General features: G+C 36.5%; 1 protein-coding gene across 16 annotated transcripts in view; it reads left to right on the top strand.

Annotated features, from left to right (window-relative positions):
* Nucleotides 1-19,210, top strand: part of TCF12 (transcription factor 12) — a 165,292-nt gene that overhangs the window by 43,432 nt on the left and 102,650 nt on the right. For 13 of the 16 annotated variants that reach the window (XM_083851151.1, XM_083851138.1, XM_083851149.1 and 10 more), the window contains 3 exons: nucleotides 5,386-5,459; nucleotides 8,348-8,416; nucleotides 19,105-19,207. In XM_083851151.1, coding sequence (XP_083707277.1) covers nucleotides 5,386-5,459; nucleotides 8,348-8,416; nucleotides 19,105-19,207 — 246 coding nt within the window. Of the gene's footprint in view, nucleotides 1-5,359; nucleotides 5,460-8,347; nucleotides 8,417-11,402; nucleotides 11,465-19,104; nucleotides 19,208-19,210 lie in introns of all 16 variants that reach the window. The other 3 variants (XM_083851142.1, XM_083851143.1, XM_083851139.1) reach the window with 2 other exon arrangements.

Here is a 19,210-nt window from a genome sequence, read left to right as displayed (position 1 = left end):
ACGCTGGTAGCAAACAACCTTTACTCTCACACTTGTAAACCTGACTGGGCAGGTAGGTTAGGATATTGAAGCAGTTAAGCATAGGAGAACCTCACTTTTAGACCACAAAATGAATTAGGTGTTGAACCTCAGACTCTATGGTTCAGTACAGGGGGGTCATGCATCATAAAATGATCCCAGGAAGTTTCCAAAAGGAATTGCGGAGTCTAGAGTTTGTACCAGCTGATTTTGGTTCAAGATTCAAGGTAGTTTTTACCCTAACTTACTCACACCACTTTATCATCTCCGGAACAGAAGGTACAAAAAGGGATACTTTGGTACTACCCCCACAGGTGCTTTAATAAGTAGAAATACTGGTTATTGCGTTACCAATGGGAAAACTTCCTTTTTGATTTGAAGGGATGGAGAGAACTCCAGGATCTGATCAGGAAAATCACACTTGGATCAAAACAAATCAATCAAAATAAAGCTCTTATATTCAGAGCACAAGTCAATTTTGAGATAGATATTTTAGCACCCCTCTGGCTGACTTAGAAGGCTGGAATTGTTTGAAACTCTTTGTAAAGGGTGGGACTGACTCAGTGTACCGTAATAGGATCTCCTCCGTTTTTCTCCAAGAACTGTCAGTGAGAAGGAGTACTGAAGTCCACTTAAATTGGGGTGTTCTGTTTAGCTTTCAGTTATCATTGGATCACCTCTGATCATTACAGATTGAGATTTGAAGTTTCTCATGAATATATTTTCGTGCTTGAAATGCTTCCCCTTGCCTTTCCTTTTTGGCGTGGGGGGTATAGAGAAAGCTCTGTAGTGTTTGAAATGAAAGTGTTCTGCCTTCTACCTAATTAGTGTTGCATCTGAATTTATCGAAATGACACTTAAGTATCTATGCTGCTCTTAGCTTGCCTATGTTTCATTTCTCCTCTCAATTTGATTAATGCCCTTAGCTTTGTTTATTTTAAGACTACCAAATGACATGTATTGTCAAAGCTGCTTTTGTTTTTAAGTAATTTTTGTGGCAATATGTGGAAATGTATTTTCTTTACTTGTTTATCTGACTTACGAAGTCTAAGTGCTTTCTTAAAATAATAAAGTCATTTATATTCTATTAAAAATATTAAGTCTACCATAAAATGAGAAATGTTTTCTACTTGGGATCAACAAGAAGAGGCTAAGAGGCTGAGAACCACTCTAACCTATTGAAACTTAAAATTTTTAATTGAGATTGCTTTGACAAAGGAAAACTGACTTCTCTTTGTGTCCACTTACCAGAGTCTAAAATTACATTTCAGGTCATAATTTGTATCATACTTCACAATAGACTGGTGCAATATGGGGTCTAATAGTAGATCGGTTTGCTTGGGTGTCTAAGATGCAAAATACAATCTGCTTTTACAGTTTGTGCTCTAGGTATTTTTGCAATTGATTTCAGTTGCTGAATCTGATCTGGAGGAATATCATTACTGTGAAACAAAATTGGATAAAGAAGCTATAAAAGATAGAAAATCATACCTTGAGTACCTAGTATAACAATCTACAATGTGATTTTTTTTGGGTCAAATCATTTTTTGAGCAACATCGTAGCAGATGGTAACCCTTTAAAGAATATTATCTTGCTTACACATACATTAGAGCTTGAGTCTCTTGAAATAAGTTTAAATATGGTCGTCTTTGTCTTAAACCAGCAAGAACACCAACTTTCATTTCAGTTTATTTGTAAAATCAATTTTTTTATTAAATGAATGTTTGGACCTGTTTCTTCAGTATGAATACATACGTTGAAAAAGCCTGTTGTGTTACTACTTCAACTTCTCTTCTAAAAGAGCTTGAAATGCTCACACTGCCATCTTAACAGTGACATTAACCAAAACCTTAAAATATTTTTAGAGTTCAATTTATAAAGCTGGAGTGTATTCTTGCACCTGTTTGGCCTGGTCTTGCTGAGGTGACCAAGGAACATGCAGCCTTTCCTGGGGCCCAGGCTGCACTTGCAGGTTGCAGAGCTGCAGAGACCACTTCTGGGCAACTGAGGGCAGGGGAGGCGTTCTGCCCCCTTGCCCTGGAGCAGAGGTAGAGCATGAAACGGAATTGCTTTGTGAGCCAGAACCAGTCCACCAACTGCCGGCTGAATCATCCGGAGCAACTACAAAAATCACTGAATTATTCCCTAGTTAAATTACGGCATGTCTGCTACGGCAGTAACTGATTTTGGTTGAAGACTATGAAATCAGCACGAGTCATTTTCAGTGCCTTACTATCCTCACTGCCTAGTGCTCTTTAAAGAGAAAAAAAAAAGAGGAAGGGGTAGAACCTTGTTATACTTCTGCTTGCTGGACTGCATATATCTGCATTATATATATATCTGTGTTATTAGGCCTTTACAACAGACAATTGTTGAATTTCCCCCTTCTTTGGATTACGTAAACAGATAGAGATACTGGAGCATTTCCATGTGTGACACATTTTTCAGTGCTCTCTGAACACTTACTTACATCTTTTCTGAACCTGCTAACATCCTTGATGAATTAGTAGATGCTGGGATTGGTCACCAGGTTTCCTCGTGGCAGGGGTTCTACAAAGATGATGGTCTGCCCAGTTCGGCTCTGTCTTGGGTTTCCCGGGAAAATGCTTGAGCCCTTTCAACGGCACCATTCCTTTGAGACATGTAGAATTGATATTACCAAGGGTGATTCCCACATTCTTTTTGGGATTACTGCTCCTATTTTATATCCTCTGTATTTTCCTTCCCACCGCAATCTGGAAGGTTTATCTTACACTTCTGGTTCATTCATGCATAACTACCTTTGGCTATATTAAAGTATGCAGTATTGTTAGTTTATACCCAGCCTGCTAGAGTTTATATGGGTCTCTGACTCTTGCAGCATATGACATTTTTTTCTTGTCTATATCATCAGTGGGAAAAAAATACTGTAAAAAGCAGAACAGGTTCCTTAAGCACCAGCATAAATATGTATCTGATTTCCTGGCTGGGAATTCTTGGGTAGCCAGTTCTTAATTCGTTTGGCATGTGCTATTTTGCCTGGGGGGCCAGTGGGCAGCAGGGGTATCATTCCAAGTGAAATCAAAACATCTTGTAGCAGGAAGTCACAGCGTATGTGTTCTCTGTGCGGTATATAAAATTCTTCCATGCAATCTTCAAGGAGGTTTAAAGTGAGAATGTGTATACCTCACATGCAAATTCTTATTAAACAGTTGATCTAGATGTAAGTCTACTTTTGGCTTTTAGAAAAAGAAAAAATGACCCATGAAAAAATAGGAAAAAACCACTGGTTTAAAAAAAAAGTTTTGATACTCCTGACTACTCTAGCTAACTGTACAGGCTTTTTTTAGAAAACAGAATTCTGTGAAGAATTTAGAACATAATTTTCCTCTCAATCTTAAAATGTTATGTTTTTGTTTTAGAGATGTTTGTTTAAACAATCTATATGCATACTTCAAATGGTAGAATGAAAATAGGGGAATTTTTAGCTGTGCATATGCTAATTAGCAGAACCTTAACATAAGTCCTTGTGTCTCACTGACACAAGTTTTTAATTTTTAAGTGAGTAACATGTTTTACTGATTCGGGTTCACGCATCTAAACACTCCATGCATAACCGTTATCTACTGACTTGTTTCCTGTATAGATGATTATTATTATGTACTGTCTTAAACTTTCACACTTCATGTGACAGTAAGATTTTTTTTTTTCTCCTACTATATGTCTTCTGCAACTGAAGCAATGGAGGACTTGTTGTGATAATCATAGGATTACTAGTGCTGTTGTTTCTGGCAGAGAAGAGTCACTTGTGCCAAAAGATTACTTTCGCCTTTGTCACTGCCTGCCACGACTTTTTACTCAGCTCCTGGATCAATTACAATAAAACAACAACAATGCTGTCAGCTGCAAAATGCAGCAAACTTCCACAAACTGTTGGCTCAGTATAGGGAAATTTTTGCATTTACAAAGAGCATTCTCCAGCCTTGCGGGTTCTTCCTGCAGTACAGGAAAGGAGTCCATAGTTTTCATCTGGGTGATTGGACTGTACTTTCAGTTGAACATGCTTTCTGCAGGCTGTCTTTGTTAAAACAGTATTTTATAACTTCATAAAACATGTTCCTTAAGAAAATAATGATTAGAATACTATCACTGCATAAGTAGCTACTTAAATACCAGCTTGTATTTTCTTGCATTTTATTTTGTAATGTGACCAGACTGAGATACATTAGCGAAAACTAATTTGCAATATAAAGTTGGACTTCAAGAATGATGGTGTGGAGTAACTTGCACTTAAGTCTTATTTCTAAATTGTGGTGCTATAAAGCTTCATGATTTATACCATATATCCCATTAGGCATTTATGCTATATTATCAGAACCCTTTATAGGATAAGTCTGATTGAGAGGGGAAAAAGAAAAAGTAATTAGTTGCGTTTTGTAGGCGAAAGTGCATTTAGGATGGAATTGTTCCTTCCTTCAAAAATAAGAAGTCTTGTGCTCTCTCTATATGATCAGTGATGTAATTACTAGAATAGTGATCTTATGCTGTGTGAATGAATTTACTGTAGGAATACTATGCCAATTAGTTGTTTTGGAATGTGGTTTAAAAGATAGTTTAGCCAGTTAACTTTGAATAGAAAGTAATTGAAGCAAGTGCTGGCAACAGTATTGTTGGCTAGATAATACACAGGATATATATTCTGATGCTGATTTTAAAGCTCTCCCTATTTTTTCTTCCCTTTCTCTTTTGAGCTGTAACCTTGATTTGCATAAAGAGAACTGATTCTAAAAGAACCGTTACAGAATTAAAAAAGATTCCTGTTTTAGAAGAGTAGACATCATGAGTCTTTGTGGTTTTTCTTTTTTTGTTAGGCAATTGAAATATAAAGCACTCTGTCTTACTTTTTTCTCCCTTATGCTAAAATATCTTGCATATAATGTAAAGACCAAATAGGGGAAATAATTTCACAGGTTTTACAATACTCAAGTAAGACATGAGAGCAAAGAGTAGATAACAAGTGTACATTTCACAGTATGTACTACAATATTCTGTGCTAAAGATGCAGGATAAATCATGCTGTGCAAAAAGCCAGGTTAATGTGGCTGAGCTTGTTTTGTTACTTGGGTTAACTTCTTACAGGTTATGTAGGGCTGGCACTCCAGATCTGCAGATCTTAACTTTTTCTGCTCCTGTTTTCAGCAGCTGCAGGTGTCTAAATGAGTAGGTTGCTTTGTAGCCAGCTTCGTTATCAAGGAAATTGTTCATGTTAAATATTGCTTTTAGAAATACTATGTTAAGAGATGGAATTTGCTTTCAGGTTACATCAGAGAACATCGCTGACTTTGCTATCTCTTATTATAGGTTTGTGCTTTTCTTTTTATCGTTAGGTATGGATGAGCGAACAGGTGCCACATCATGGGGAACAAGTGGTCAGCCAAGTCCTTCATATGAATCTTCAAGGGTAAGGTTCCCACATTATATTTGATAATAAAAGTTCATGAGAACGTACAGAGAAAATCAGCAGGTGATCTGGCAATGCTTTTAAGGGTAAGCTCCTTTAAAAAGGCTAGCATCTTTTCAGAGATTCTAATGACTTTGAAATGCTGCAATAGCAATTCAGATTTCTAAGGCTAAAAAATTTGTATGTTTAGTATTTATGAAAATAAACCATGCATATCTGTATACTTGAATGATGAACACACGTTTTATTTACTGTATTGTCAGAAAATGAAAATAGAAGTCAAGTTACTTGTTCAGGAGCAGAGATGTATTGGCAAGGTATACGGAGCTCTAACCTTTCCATTGACATTACCCAGTTCAAGTATGTGCTGTGTTATGGTGTTGGAGAGAAGCTTCACTTTTTAAATGGCTTTCTTCTGTTCCTATTGTAGCTTCATCCACCCCACATATTGATCCCAAGTTTTTTGGTAGTATCTTGTATCTGACAAAAATACTGTCTTTTTAAAACCCAACTCAGTGGTCAAAAGCAAGCTTTTCCTGTAGTAAATCACATTACCTTTAATCTACTCAGTTTTCTTTTTATGAATACGTACTCCCTAAAGAGCCAGTGAGCTAAGTACCTAATGAATTAATAGAAATGCACAGCATAATAGTTAACCCTGATCTAAATAATCTGTTCTGAATTCAGTAGTGTCGACCCAGAGAGCTGTTAGCAGCTTTTTCCTGCTGTGGAATGTAGTGGGTGGGCTACAATGTCTTGTCCAGGTAGATATTGCTAAAACCTGCATCTGACTTTGGAGGAGAACATTATAAAGACTCACTATGAAGTCTTATTTTTCCCCGTTGATCTTCAGTAAATAAGCTACAGTAAGTGGATGGAAAAAAAAAATTGGGTTGCAGAAGTATTTCTGTGCAATGTAGAAATCAGGTATCCTTAAAAACATCCTGCATTCCTGAGGCAGGAAGCCCAGCCTTCAGATGCGTTTTCTTCGTTTGTAATGGAATCTTATTATACAGTTTTTACTATTTGGTATTCTTACTGTAAGTGTTTAGTGTATTGGCACTCATGAAATTGCTGATCAACATTAATCAGTAATGAGTCAAGGTGACCTAACCGGAATTTGAGTTATGATTCAAGTTCACAACTAGGAAATTAATGCACTGTCCAAATATAAAACCACCAGAAATCATATTTAAAGTTGGTAAAAAAAAAAAAAAAAAAGGCAGGTGTTGGTGCTTTAATAGAGGTATGCCAGAAGCTAGAATCATAGGAAGAGGTTAATACTGTTTGCTTCTATCATTAAAAACAGTAAAACAATTGTCAATGTAAACTTGTCTTGATCCCTGTGGAAGGATTCAGGAAAAAAAAAAAGTTAAATTTTTGCACTTGTCATGTATCTGCCTACTCCCACCAATTATAACTTTGGACTTAAAATAATTTATATAAAAAAAAAACACCGCTCAGCAAGCAGTTATTGCTTGTTGTTGAAAGTGAAGTAATCCTGCTCAATAAAAAAGGCTTTGTTTCTTAAACTGTTCATGTACTTGTAATGTTGAGGTGGTAATGTTTCTTTCACTTCATTAGCGGATTTTTCTTTTTTAATCTGAAAGACAACAAAAATCCTGTGTGGGGAAAAAGTGCTGAATTTAATGACAGACTCTTGTACATTGAATATTTTTACAGATGTTTTTCTCTACACTACCTTTCTTTTCAGAAAGCTTGCTAAATTATATAAACTTAAGGGCAAGCCTTAGGTTAGCGTGGAACATGATGCTAGTCTGTCCATGAATTTCTTCATGGAATGACCATATCTGTGAGCTGTTGCCAGCTGTTGAGCTGGTATGGCAGTGGCTCCTGGCAGATCAGAGATCAGTTGGTGGGCAACGGTAGGTTTAGATTTTCCTGTGGGCCCTGTATGGTTGGTTGTCTTAGGAGGCTTGTTTTTGAAAGACTGCAAAAAATCTCCATCTCCTTGGTTTTATGGAGTATATCATCTTCAAACACAGAGTAATAATAAGGAGGGTGTGTCCCACAGGGTTGGAATAGATTTTTTGCAGAATTGGTGTGAAAAGGATATCCGAAGGAATTGAGAGGGTTTGGCCAATGTGTTCAGATCTTTGTCTGGGTTTTCAGTACACCTAGAAACTAGATAATGGGACAGGAAAAGCAAACTTTCTGTAGAGCCCTGCATGAAACAATAAAGAATGGTTGTCCGGGATGTCATTTAAATAACAACTTTGTTTTAAAGAAAAATTGAATTCCTCTTAAAGGAAAACACTATTCTTGTGTTTTCCCCCAGAAGGTCATGAACAATAGAAATGTATGTTGTCTGGATATAGGATTTGTAATGGCAAAGAGGTACAAATCAATTCATTCCATGGCCAGGTTTGTCTGGAGGAAAAAAAAAAAAAAAAGTAGAACACAGGAAATTGTCTTTTGCATTGAAATCACAGGAAAAGCACCAGACTTCATTTATGAGTCTAAACCAAGTTTGCGTGCATATGTTTTGGGTAAGATTTATTGTCTTTTATTTCTTAGTTTTCTTTCAAATGCTAAGGCTCTCGATGACACTTCTTTAGAATTTTGAATATGGGTAACTTCTGGCTACTACTTCATACTCTCATCAGAATAGATAAAAATGAGTGCGGGGGTCTGTATTGGAGGAATATAGATCATCAGAGTTTCTCAGTCAGCCGGGCAAGTGATGTACTTTACATTTTATGTTCCTACGTTATGTCTTCTGATGATTAACATTTAGTATTTAAATAAGTCAAAATTATCTTACTAATATGTTTGGCTTTAATGCTTCAGAATCCAGTGCTTTCTCATAATTTCAGTATAGAATGGTAATCTTGTCGTAATTGTTCTTACGACTTCCTTGTTTACAGGAAAATGGCAGTCTTCATGGAAAAAGCTCAGACCTTTCCACGGACATAGAAAAGTTAAAACCACAAGAGGTACCAATTTCTCTTTTTTATATTGTGTGTATGGTGGCTTGTTTATTTATTTATTTTAAATCTGCCTGCAGCTGACTACTGGAGTTTTTCCCTTAGAAGTCACAGTACAGCGACGGAATTGTTTAATAGTTTAAGTCATTGGAAAAATACTGGCTGGAATTTCCAGAGGCACGTAATAGATTGGGAATTTAATGGTAGTTAAATGCGTACCTGTTACAGGATCATTAAGTAAGATGGTGGAAGACTGGGTAAAGGGAGATCTTCCTCTGATCTCCTTTCTCCCCTCCTGCTGAAGGTCTGTTTGTATCTAGTAGGAATGCTTAAGGAAAGAGTATAAATGCAGGGCAGTTATTTTGCCACCTTTACTGATGTACAGTCCTGGTGAAGCCCAGCACCTAGGGATTTAGGAGACTTTCTGGACAGAGCCAATCTTTTGGACATTGTTCTTATAGCTACTGGTGGACTTGTTCTCTAAGAGTTGTGAATTTTTTTTACCGTGATTATAGTTTTGGCAAAAATAACAAACATTCTGTGGCAAAAATACTGATGTTTGTGTGCTGACCAGTGATTTAACTGATTTCTACCGTGTTCCTGTGTTTTGATGAGTGGTGATGAATTGTTACTTACATACTTCATTTTTTTTGTTTTCATGAACATCTTTGTTCTACATGCCAGTCTTATGTGTCTCCTCCACCAAACTGAGCAATCATAATCTACTGGTCTCTCATACTGTAACTTTACCTAGCTTCTGGTTAGTTCTTGGTACCATTCTCTGAATTTTTCTGCGTGTTCTGCATAACTTAGAATTGGGTTGATTACTGCTGCATGTGCTAGTCAAGATGAGGGTATGCTGTCAGTTTCTGCATGACATAATGATGCTTCCATTCTCTGTTCTTTTCTTACTTGTTCCTAAGTCTTGCGCTTTTTGATTGTCACTGGGCTCTGAAGTGACATTGCTTCAAAAACTATATAGAACAACAAGATTTTTTCCTTATACTCTGCAATAGTTCCCACCTTGTTCTGTTACAATTATTTCTTTAAGCACGTTTCTCATGTTTCTTTTGTCTTTACACCAAATATTATTTGCTATTTCATTGCCAATTTTGTAGAGAACTTGCTTTGTAATTCTGCGCTAATATTTAGTTAGGATGCTTTAAAACATTTTTTGTGATCAACAAATTTTACCATCTGTTTACCCAGTCTTCTCTATTTATTCATGCAGCTGTTGAAGAATGTTGATCTGAATACACCTTTTTTGGGGAAATGGGGAAAACACATTGGTAACTTCCTTTCACTATGAAAACTGGGCAATATTCCTGTGCTTGAGATGGGGTGTTTTGTCTTTTAATCTATTGATCAGTAATAAATTCACAAAAATCCTTCTCACATCCCATAACAGTTTAGTTTACTTGACTTGGAAAAGTTGGAAAGTCTGAGAATCACTGCAGACTTGAGAAAACCTTATATAATAGCCTTGTTTTTCATTGCCTAATAACGTTAAATATCCTAGCACTGAAGGATTAGTGGGTATTTGCGTACTTAGAATTGGCTGTGATGATCTTAAATTTGTGAAAAGGTATGAATTAGTGACATCTGTGTGCGAAATCTCTTGCATAGACCGAATGTTTTGCTAGAAGAATGAACCACTTGAAAATATATCTATAGTGGAAAATAAAAAGTAGGAAAGCTTTATTTTTAGAGGAATAATTCAGGGAAGCTAATTAGCAGGTCAGTAGAATTCTACGAAATGCTGATGTCTGCTTTAATCTTGAATGAATGTAATGAAGTCCATTTACAATACCATGTCAAATTTTCCATCAATTGGGGTGTTTTTTTTTTTCTTCCGACTATTCAGTCTTGATTTTACCTTGATCTGGGCAACTGTGGCGGTTTTTGGATTGCTATCTTTTGATTAATGTATGTAAGTCTCTCCCTTATCTGAGCGATGTAGAGCTAGAGATTTTTGCATGTGTTCATAATCCCTTGCATTAGAAGGGTAGCTGTCTCTTAGCATATGTTGCAGAGAATTGTAAAGCTGCTTTTTAAAACCTTGCTCTACTGAGCTCTTCGAAGCCAATTCAGAGGTACTGAAGCAAGTAGCAGTGTTATTGTTACATGATAATGTCTTGCCCTATAGCTTTTGAAAATTTTGTCTTCCTGGTGTGAGATACCTCCAAACTTCTAGCTTTTCCACTTTGTCTGGGAGTTGCCATTCATTTGCATAATCTAGCAACAAGTTGGTATAATTTTTTTTTTTTTGATAAATATAGTCTTTTAATTAAGTTTTTCTTTCATTGTAGCATGGTTAATAGTGGCTTTTATTTTGTGAATAATGACGCTCTGGGATTTTCTTTCATATTTTTGATTTTGTTATAACACTCCTTGTAAAATAAAAAAAGGAGCAAGGTTTTCATCTCTTTAAATTGCTCTCTCCAAAAAAGGAAAATATATAAAATAAATTAAAAAAAAAATAAAGACATTTCCTTGTTGGATATTTCTTCATTTTTTTTCTAATACATACATATGTAGTAATTTTAACTTTTTTTATAAATAAATCAGCAGAAATTTTTGTTGCAAAATTTCTACCCTGGGTGCTTTAAGTATTTTCCAGCGTTTATATTGCAATAAAAGCTGTAAATGTACATTTTGACCTGTTTTAGCATAAAATCAAGTTTCAGCACTGAGTATACAGTTTATTCTCCTCTCCTTTTCAGTTGTGTAACACTTTTGTATATCTATTTGAAGTCAGAGTTGAACCATTCAAGGTACCACTGCTAGACATAGACAATATTGTAGCACCAGTCAACAGGTTATGCCCTCTATGTATGTAAAAGACTTAGATATACATTGGAGCCTAAAATATTATATGCCCATTCTATTCTTTTTACAACCCACACCAGTAGTACTTTTAATTTGCAAAGAAGTCAAAAAAAATAGTTGTGAGATAGCAGGTTTTGAAATAGTATTTTATACCTCTTAATCTCAGGTACATTACAAGAAAGGAAGCTGTTAAATAGCAAAACAAGACAAGAGGGACACAGAAATACAGTAAGTGTTATCAAGTCTGTTGTATTTGTGTCCTTTTTGTCCTCTGGTTTCTTTTTGGTATTTTTATTTTTTTATTGTTGTTGTTGGGGGAGGGAGGTCGTTGGTGGTTCTGCTGATTATTTGCTTTTCCTGATGTATTCTATAAGTAAGCAGATGATACAGTGTGAAACCAAAGCCTAAATTAAATATCCCGTATTTAGTGCACAGGATGTTTCCACAAATGCAGCTTATGTTGTAATTTAACTTATGGGCAGCTCTATTTAAAACAGGTTCCAGAATTTTAAGCGCACTCTCTAGATAGGTTTCTTAAGTATTATCTTCAAGCTTTTTACTGTTAGTATGTTGGCCTTACTTATGTTATTTTATTTCCTGATTTGTAGTTTAGATAAGAGCTAGAAAAATCTGTTTTCAGTCATAAGTTGTTATTGTAGAAGTGTTTTTTTTTAATTTTTATTACATCTCCCTATTATATTGAAATTAGTGTTGGAATATGATTTCAAATTAGCTTTCTGTGTGGCCAAGGAAATGTCTTATTGCATGTTGTGTTGATATTTGTCTCACAAGAATTCAGAGAGGTGTAATTGGCCATTTGGTTTAGTTGTTTAAAATCAGATTCGTTATTCGCTATGTTAATTTCCTGGAAATGCATTTAGAACTGGAGAAAATGCTGATTATTGGAAAATAGATCCCTTGTTCAGTGTGTTGTGTTCAGTCACAAATTCCGCGTGTTCACAGAGAAGTTTCTTCACTCTGGCCCATAGAATTGTGAAACATGAAGTGCAGTTGCGGTTGCAGCATCCATGTTAATAGTCTACATGTAAATAGCTTGATCAAGTTTTAAGATTTGTTCTTGTAGAGTTGATTGCAACTTCTGCATTTTCAGACTTGGTTAATACAATTTGCGTAATTTTATTGTAATTAAAAAATGAAAGACTGAATTCTTAAAATGCGTTAGAAATTTCCCATGTATGTTTGGGAATACATACCTTGCGTTCTCTTGCTATAGCTTGCCTTGTTCTTAGGTGGATACTTGGTAAAATCGTATGGATCACCTATGGAAACAATGTTGTTCTGAACTAATAGCTTGCTGCAAGACTGTTAGAGGTTTAAGTTGAGCTGCGTCATGACCTGTGGTAATGTGATGTTTCTTGGTGCTCAGTTGAGATGTATGGACACAGTGCAGGTGATTCTCGAGGCTAAAAGGAGAGGGGGCACACTGCTCTCAGAAACTGATTCTGATATAATTGATTGGTGGTCTTACAGGTACTACAAGGTATGGCAGTAGGATCCATTAATTAAAACACTACTCATGAAACTGATATTATTGTTTGTAACTCAGTTTTTGGTGAACCTGAATGAAAATTTAAACCACCATATAGTATACCATCATAAGGATAATATAAATTGAAACTCTCTTGTAGTGGGTACCTGTTATGGTATAAGAATTTATTAAGAATTCTTACACTTCCAGGGTGAGTTCCAACTTTTCTGGATCCTTGAAGCACTCCTTTCAGAGAATAGTTTTTTTTTGCTTTTACTCTCCTTTGGATTTATTTTTAACTTACTTTCTTTTTTGTAAGGTTCATTCTTAGCTGTGTGTTCACAGCTAATTCATAGCAGACTCAGCAAGGTTTTGGCTCTGTAGTCTTTCCTCTAGGAGCCACTGACAAATACGTAGATTTGATGACTGAAAATGCTCTTTCCAAAAGTTTGTTTATTTCTATAAACCTACATGATCACATAGACCATAACCTTTCAAAGTAGGTAGGACACATTGGTATGTCTTCCAAAAGCTGTTTATCTCGTTTTCTGTCAGTGATCACAACCACAAAGCTCACAGGTTCAGTCTGTCTGTCTGTCTCTTGCTGTCTCAACATCTCTGTAACACCCCGTCCCTTTTTCCCCCTAATGTATTTTTTTTTTGCTTTAGTTTATTTTAGAACTCTCAAATCAGTTGGAAGAGCAGATAACCGAAACTAAAGTGGATTTCAGCAGTAATCTGCTGTTCATTTACATATTATACATTCAGGTAGCTTCTCTTGGATTGATGGGATAGCAGAGTTTAGCTTGGAAGGAACCTCAAAGTTCATAGATTTTAAATGATTAATGTTTGTTAGCTAAGGTCCGCCAAAGTAAGGAATCAGAAGCAGTATTCATTAAACTTAATCTTATAGTCTGTATCCAAGTCAAACTGTGAAGTTAACCATTCCTTTTAGTGGAATTTTAAGTATCCTAACTTTAGTGGAGATAATTTATCTGTATTGTAAGTTGCTAAATTGCAAATATTCACTTACTGATCTAGCAGCTTGCTTATGAGCTACAACTGGGTCTGATCTTTGGTTTGTTCCCAGGTACAGGTACTTGCATTGGAGAGAGGTGTTGAGGATAAGGGAAGAAGAACAAATTAAGTCTGTTTTCTCTAGTATAGTGGACTTGAGCAAAATAAAAGGCTGTGCAGTACTTACAGTACAGGAATAAATTATTTAAGGAAGTCATAAATGCATAGGAAAATCATGTTGTTATGATGCCTAAAAGCTACCATGAAGTTACAGTGCCTCCTTCATTTTTCAAAGAAAAACTGTGAAATAAAAATAGGATGTTGTGCATTACTTAAAAAAAAAAAAAAAAAGTATGTCTATACATAAATATATGTTAAAAAGTAGTTATATAAATAAACAAGCCCACAACATGAGTTAGTGTCAGGAGTGTGGTTTTGCTTACGCATGGACAAACCGTGGTGTGACTTCAGACAATAATTATTAAAGGAGAGTAGTTTTTTGTTTCTGAGGTAGAAGGAAAAGGGAGAGGATGAATCTGTGTCTGCGTTCTTCTTTTCCAAGCAGATTGAAGTTAGTTGTTATTGTGCCTTGTGTAAACGAACACGAATTGTCTTTTAGCAATGCTTTAGCAATGCTAAATGCTTTAGCAATTTTAACTGTTTTTCCTACATCTCTAATCATGAAGTACTGACCTTATTGAAGTTGGTAACGAGGCAGAGACTCATTGTGTTGGGGTTACTTATGGGTTACTGGGATAAACATGCCTGGTATGGAATGTTGTTTCTTTGTTGTTGGTTTGTTTCCATTTCCTCTTTCAGGATTACTAGAACAGTTAATTCTATAAGATAATTTTCAGGTGTCTCGTATACTATTACATATGATTTTTGTAAATAGTCTCAGATTTTTAGTTGGTGTAGCTGTACTAGCACCTATGTAGATGGAAAATGCTCTTGGTAACAGCCAAAGCCTAAATCACTTGAGGAATCTTACTTAGAAAAGGTGGGAATGAAAAGTGTTACAACTGATTATATTATTTTTGTTTTAATTGATAGAGTTCATTTACTGGAATGATTAGAGAACTTCACTTTAATCCAATGAAACGTGAAAAATGAATAAAATGTTAGAGCATTCAACCTTGAGAGTGCCTACACTCTGCAATTAAATTGCAGCACTAATTAGTAATAGTCCTCCAGCTGCATTTCATGCCAGGCATTATTAGTTTATGATACTTGTTGCTTTTGTTTGCAGACATACCTGATTTTTGCCTTTCTGAATGCAGACATACAGTGAGACTGAAGTTTGGGAGAGGCAAACAGGCATTTTGCAACAGCCAAAATGAACAGTCTCAGTGTTAGAAAATGCTGTAAGGGAACAGCATTAGTTTCCATTAGGACTATAATAAAACAAAAGTTCTGTCTTCCTTTGTAAAGGGTAAAGCTGTCTTGGGTATTACTTGTGTAACAAGTTGGAACAAACAATATGGTTTGGAGTTTACAGCTGTGGCACACAAACAGTTTTACTCCAAACCAGTTTTCTTTGTGTAGGTAGAAAAACGCCCTATCTGAGCTATTTGCTGTCCCTTTGGAATAGTGTGGTCATAAAAGAAAATAAACTGTCTAACAAGTCTATTTTGCATACTTTTCACTAGCTATTTGTAAATACTCAAACCATGCCCTCTGATGCATGCTAATCCTTCGGTAAGCTTGCTGGGGAATGAAGGTGGCAGAAATCAGTGTGTGTACTGGGAATGGAAAGCTGCCCTCCAGCTTTTCTATGTCAAACCTGCCTCACAGCTAATGGGAGGTAGCAGGAAGGCCACCTATGGTCCAAAAGATGGTATCACCAACCTGCTCGAGGAGAGCGAGGTCAGAGTATAGATCATTGAATAGTGCTTCCCAGAGGGAGAAGAGCTTTTGGCATAACTAGTTAGCTCCTATTTATGATTGAAGCTTGTATCAGTCAAACTGTGATCAACTGAGTCCCCTTCTGGAGGCAGGTACAATAATCTTCAAAATTGCCATGTACTGGAATTTCTTTCCTGCCTCAGAAAGAGAGGATGAAGTGGAAACACCCTAAGCTATCCTTTTTCACATTTGGGGAGTATATATTACTGAGTGATTGTTTTTTTATTATTGTTTTAAAACCATAATTCACATAATAAGTCACTGCACCAAGCCTTTTGGAATTTATGAAGCGTTTGGACTGTGCACTTAGTCACATGGTCTAAAATTTTGGGTAGACCTGTGTGGTGCCAGGAGTTGGACTCTGATCCTTATGGGTCCCTTCCAACTCGGGATATTCTATGGTTCTGTAAGTTGAAAAGAGGGCTCTGGTATAGGTTTACATACTCCCTCTACCCCACCACCTGTTGCCTTTGCCATGACGGTTCCATTCAGTTGCCAGTTGCACGGTGTTTTCTCTGTAATTTAGTCATACAGGTGGGATGTACCTTTTAATAAATCACTGTCTTCTGTTGCTATAGCAGATGGACTTTTTAAAGCTCTCAACTGCATTTTTCTTTTAAGCAGTAAATATATTTTCAGTTTGCGCTATCATATTTCCCAAACCTTTAAGCTCCGATTGTACTACTAAAAGCTTCCAGTAGCTTTTTTAGAAGCTATTGGAACCCTCAAAAAACTCTCATCTCTGGTTGACTAAAGTTCTTTCCAGTAGAACTTCATGCTATTCATTATGTAAGTTAACAGTACAGATGTAAAAGCAAGAAATGGTATCAGGAATGCAGTTTTATTTGAAGCACAGCTTGAATGTGAAGAATGCTATGAAATAACTCTAATTTAAATCATTGTCCTTAGCACTGTTCTCATTGGCTTAATTTGCTTTTGTGAAGTGGAATAGAAGTTTGGTAAATCAAAACTGTGTGTGTTTGTGATTATTTTGTATTCCTGTGGGTGGGTTATATGTGGGAATCAAGGCAGGATTTCTAGTCCCAGCCAAAAAACTGCTGCTTGAGCTGATACTTTGTAACTCATAATGAAGACTCTGAGGAACTGGTGTCAAGGATGGTGGCCAAGTTCAGACCTCTGTATGTAGGTCCACCGTAGGAGGCGGAGAAGAGGTTACACTTAGCATGAGTGTACATTTTGCAATGCATAACACAGACTGAAAACCTATTCTATCTATAGTGCCTGCATGTGTGTTAGTAATTTTTTTTCCTCATATAGTAAATGTTCCAGTGTTTTCTGTGGCTTTTAGTGTTACGAAGGACATCTTAGAGCTTTTTTCAGGCGGATAAAGTAGTTGATTTGTCCACTGGTGTAGAAATACAGCTTGGACGCTTTGATAATTTCACACAAGTGTGTTCTGGGGAACGGAGAAGGTGTATGAAAACAGTGTGCTGTAAAGGGTTGTTTGAAGGAAGTCTGATGGTAGGAGGGTGAGCATTCTGTTCTCTCATCCACCCAGTTCTCGAATCCCAATATTTTTGAGGGGAATGAGGGAATGTACAATATAAATTTAGGGAAGAGCGTTGTTAATCCTGTGCATTAGGTTGAGTGTGTTGCATGATGTGTAACCGTGTGTGAAATGAGTCTTACTCTTGTAATATATTCAGTAGTTTAAATATTTATTTTGTAAATAAAGATCTCCTGAAGACTTAGGCCTCTGGGGCTCATCTAGGCACTGCTTCACGAATGCTTGAGATACAGATTCTTTTACCCCTCACTAATACTGTCCTTCTTAGTTTGTTGGGTTTTCTTTTTTTGGGGGGTGTGTGCGTATGTTTTGTTTTCTAAATAAAGTTCTCTGTTTGCACCCTTCTGTTCCTTTATTCAGCAGGTTCAATTTCTTTTTTGTTTCCTTTCAACTTAAAATCAACGCCATGTGGTGACCTTAGCTAGGAGCCACTCCGTCTCCCCATTTCCTAGGCAGCTGCTGCTACACGCTGCCCGTCTGACAGACGGGGCTAGGTCGTGCTTACCAGAGGACACCCTTGTGGTCATAACCAAGTTGTAAATGTCACTAAGGCTGTTCGTGAATGCCTATCACTTGTGTATCACTGATTCTGAAGTAGATAAAGTCAGCCAAAGATTCATTTGGGAGCTGGGACTCCCAGAAGATTACTTTTAAAGCAGAATAGTGGGAAGAGTTGTGACACGCATCCGTAAGCAGTTGGTGATGATTTGACAGTTATTTAGCCCTCAGTTACTAGCCCTTTGGTTGAACTGACAGCACGCCTGCAAAGATAGTGAGGCCTGTTTCAGCCCCATTAATGTTGTCTTGAATGGGAGCCTGCGGTCTGAAAAAATGATAAATGTTCAGTGATTGATGATTTTATAGTCCCGGGGGACTTGGGATGGCTTCTAGTAGCTGTGAGCCTGAGCAATTTTCCCCTGTCCCTTAATTAGGCCCCAGCTTTGAATTTCTCTCTAGATTTTAGTCTAAAGAGGCTTAAAGAAATGAATTATCAGGAATTGTAAGCTAAGGTTTACAAAATGTGGTTCAAAACTTCGGTTACAAAGGAGGTGCAATTTTCAGTGCTAAGTCTGTCAGGTTTTGATATGGTATAAGTGATTCAGTGCACATCTCAGCAGTCTTGAGTGGCAAATACCATATTCATGCCTTTATACACAAAAGCTGAAAGCATTTTGAACTGTACAAAAGAAACTTTAAGTAATTGGTTTAATTAGATAATATGCATGTCCTTGTGCTTCTGTGTTTTCTATCTGTCTCTTCTGCCAGTGTTTCCAGACTGCCTAAGGGTCATTCCAGCCTTTTAGGTTGGCTATCTCAATATTAGAAAAGTGCAAAACAGTGTTTCAGTTTGAATGCTGCCTTGAAAATTAGATGGCAAAATTATTTGATCAGTATTTGAAAGTAAACCTGTTGTCAGTGAGCTGTGCTCTTTAGTAACGTGATAGTGTTAAAATGTGTATTAATCTGAAACTATGGAATTTCTATGCATTTGCACCAACGTTTTTTCCTAACATCAGTGAGTCATTTTGAACTTCTTACTGTGGTGTTTTGTTAATGCAAACAAACATTTTAAAAAAGGAAAATCAGTTGTGACTTCTTCAGACCAATTTTACTCTCAGAATGATTAGTGACTTAAATCTAGGAGGATTCATATATCAATATATCTCAATATTATTCTATTTTTGGGAATACTTTCTATGAGGACACAGCTTGCTAAGAAATGGTGATTTATTTTCGATGGAGAGAACGAAAAGAGGGATAGAAAGTAAAATGTGGGCAGAGTGATTTCTGAGCGATAGACCTCAAAGCCAACTTTTGTGATGAATGACCAATTGTGACTCTGCACATTTAATTAGGGAAGTGTCATTACACTCAATTAGCAGGGCTGCCAAATAATCTGTTTAATACTCTGGTCTTTTTTTCCTCTAGGGTTTTGCAGACAGTCCTCATTACAGTGATCACTTGAATGACAGTCGATTAGGGCCCCATGAAGGATTGTCCCCGACACCTTTCATGAACTCAAATCTGATGGGTA

This window comes from Anser anser (assembly GCF_964211835.1).
Source record: "Anser anser genome assembly, chromosome: 10".
Taxonomy (NCBI): Eukaryota; Metazoa; Chordata; class Aves; order Anseriformes; family Anatidae; genus Anser; species Anser anser.
This window is presented reverse-complemented; position numbering and strand designations above follow the sequence as displayed.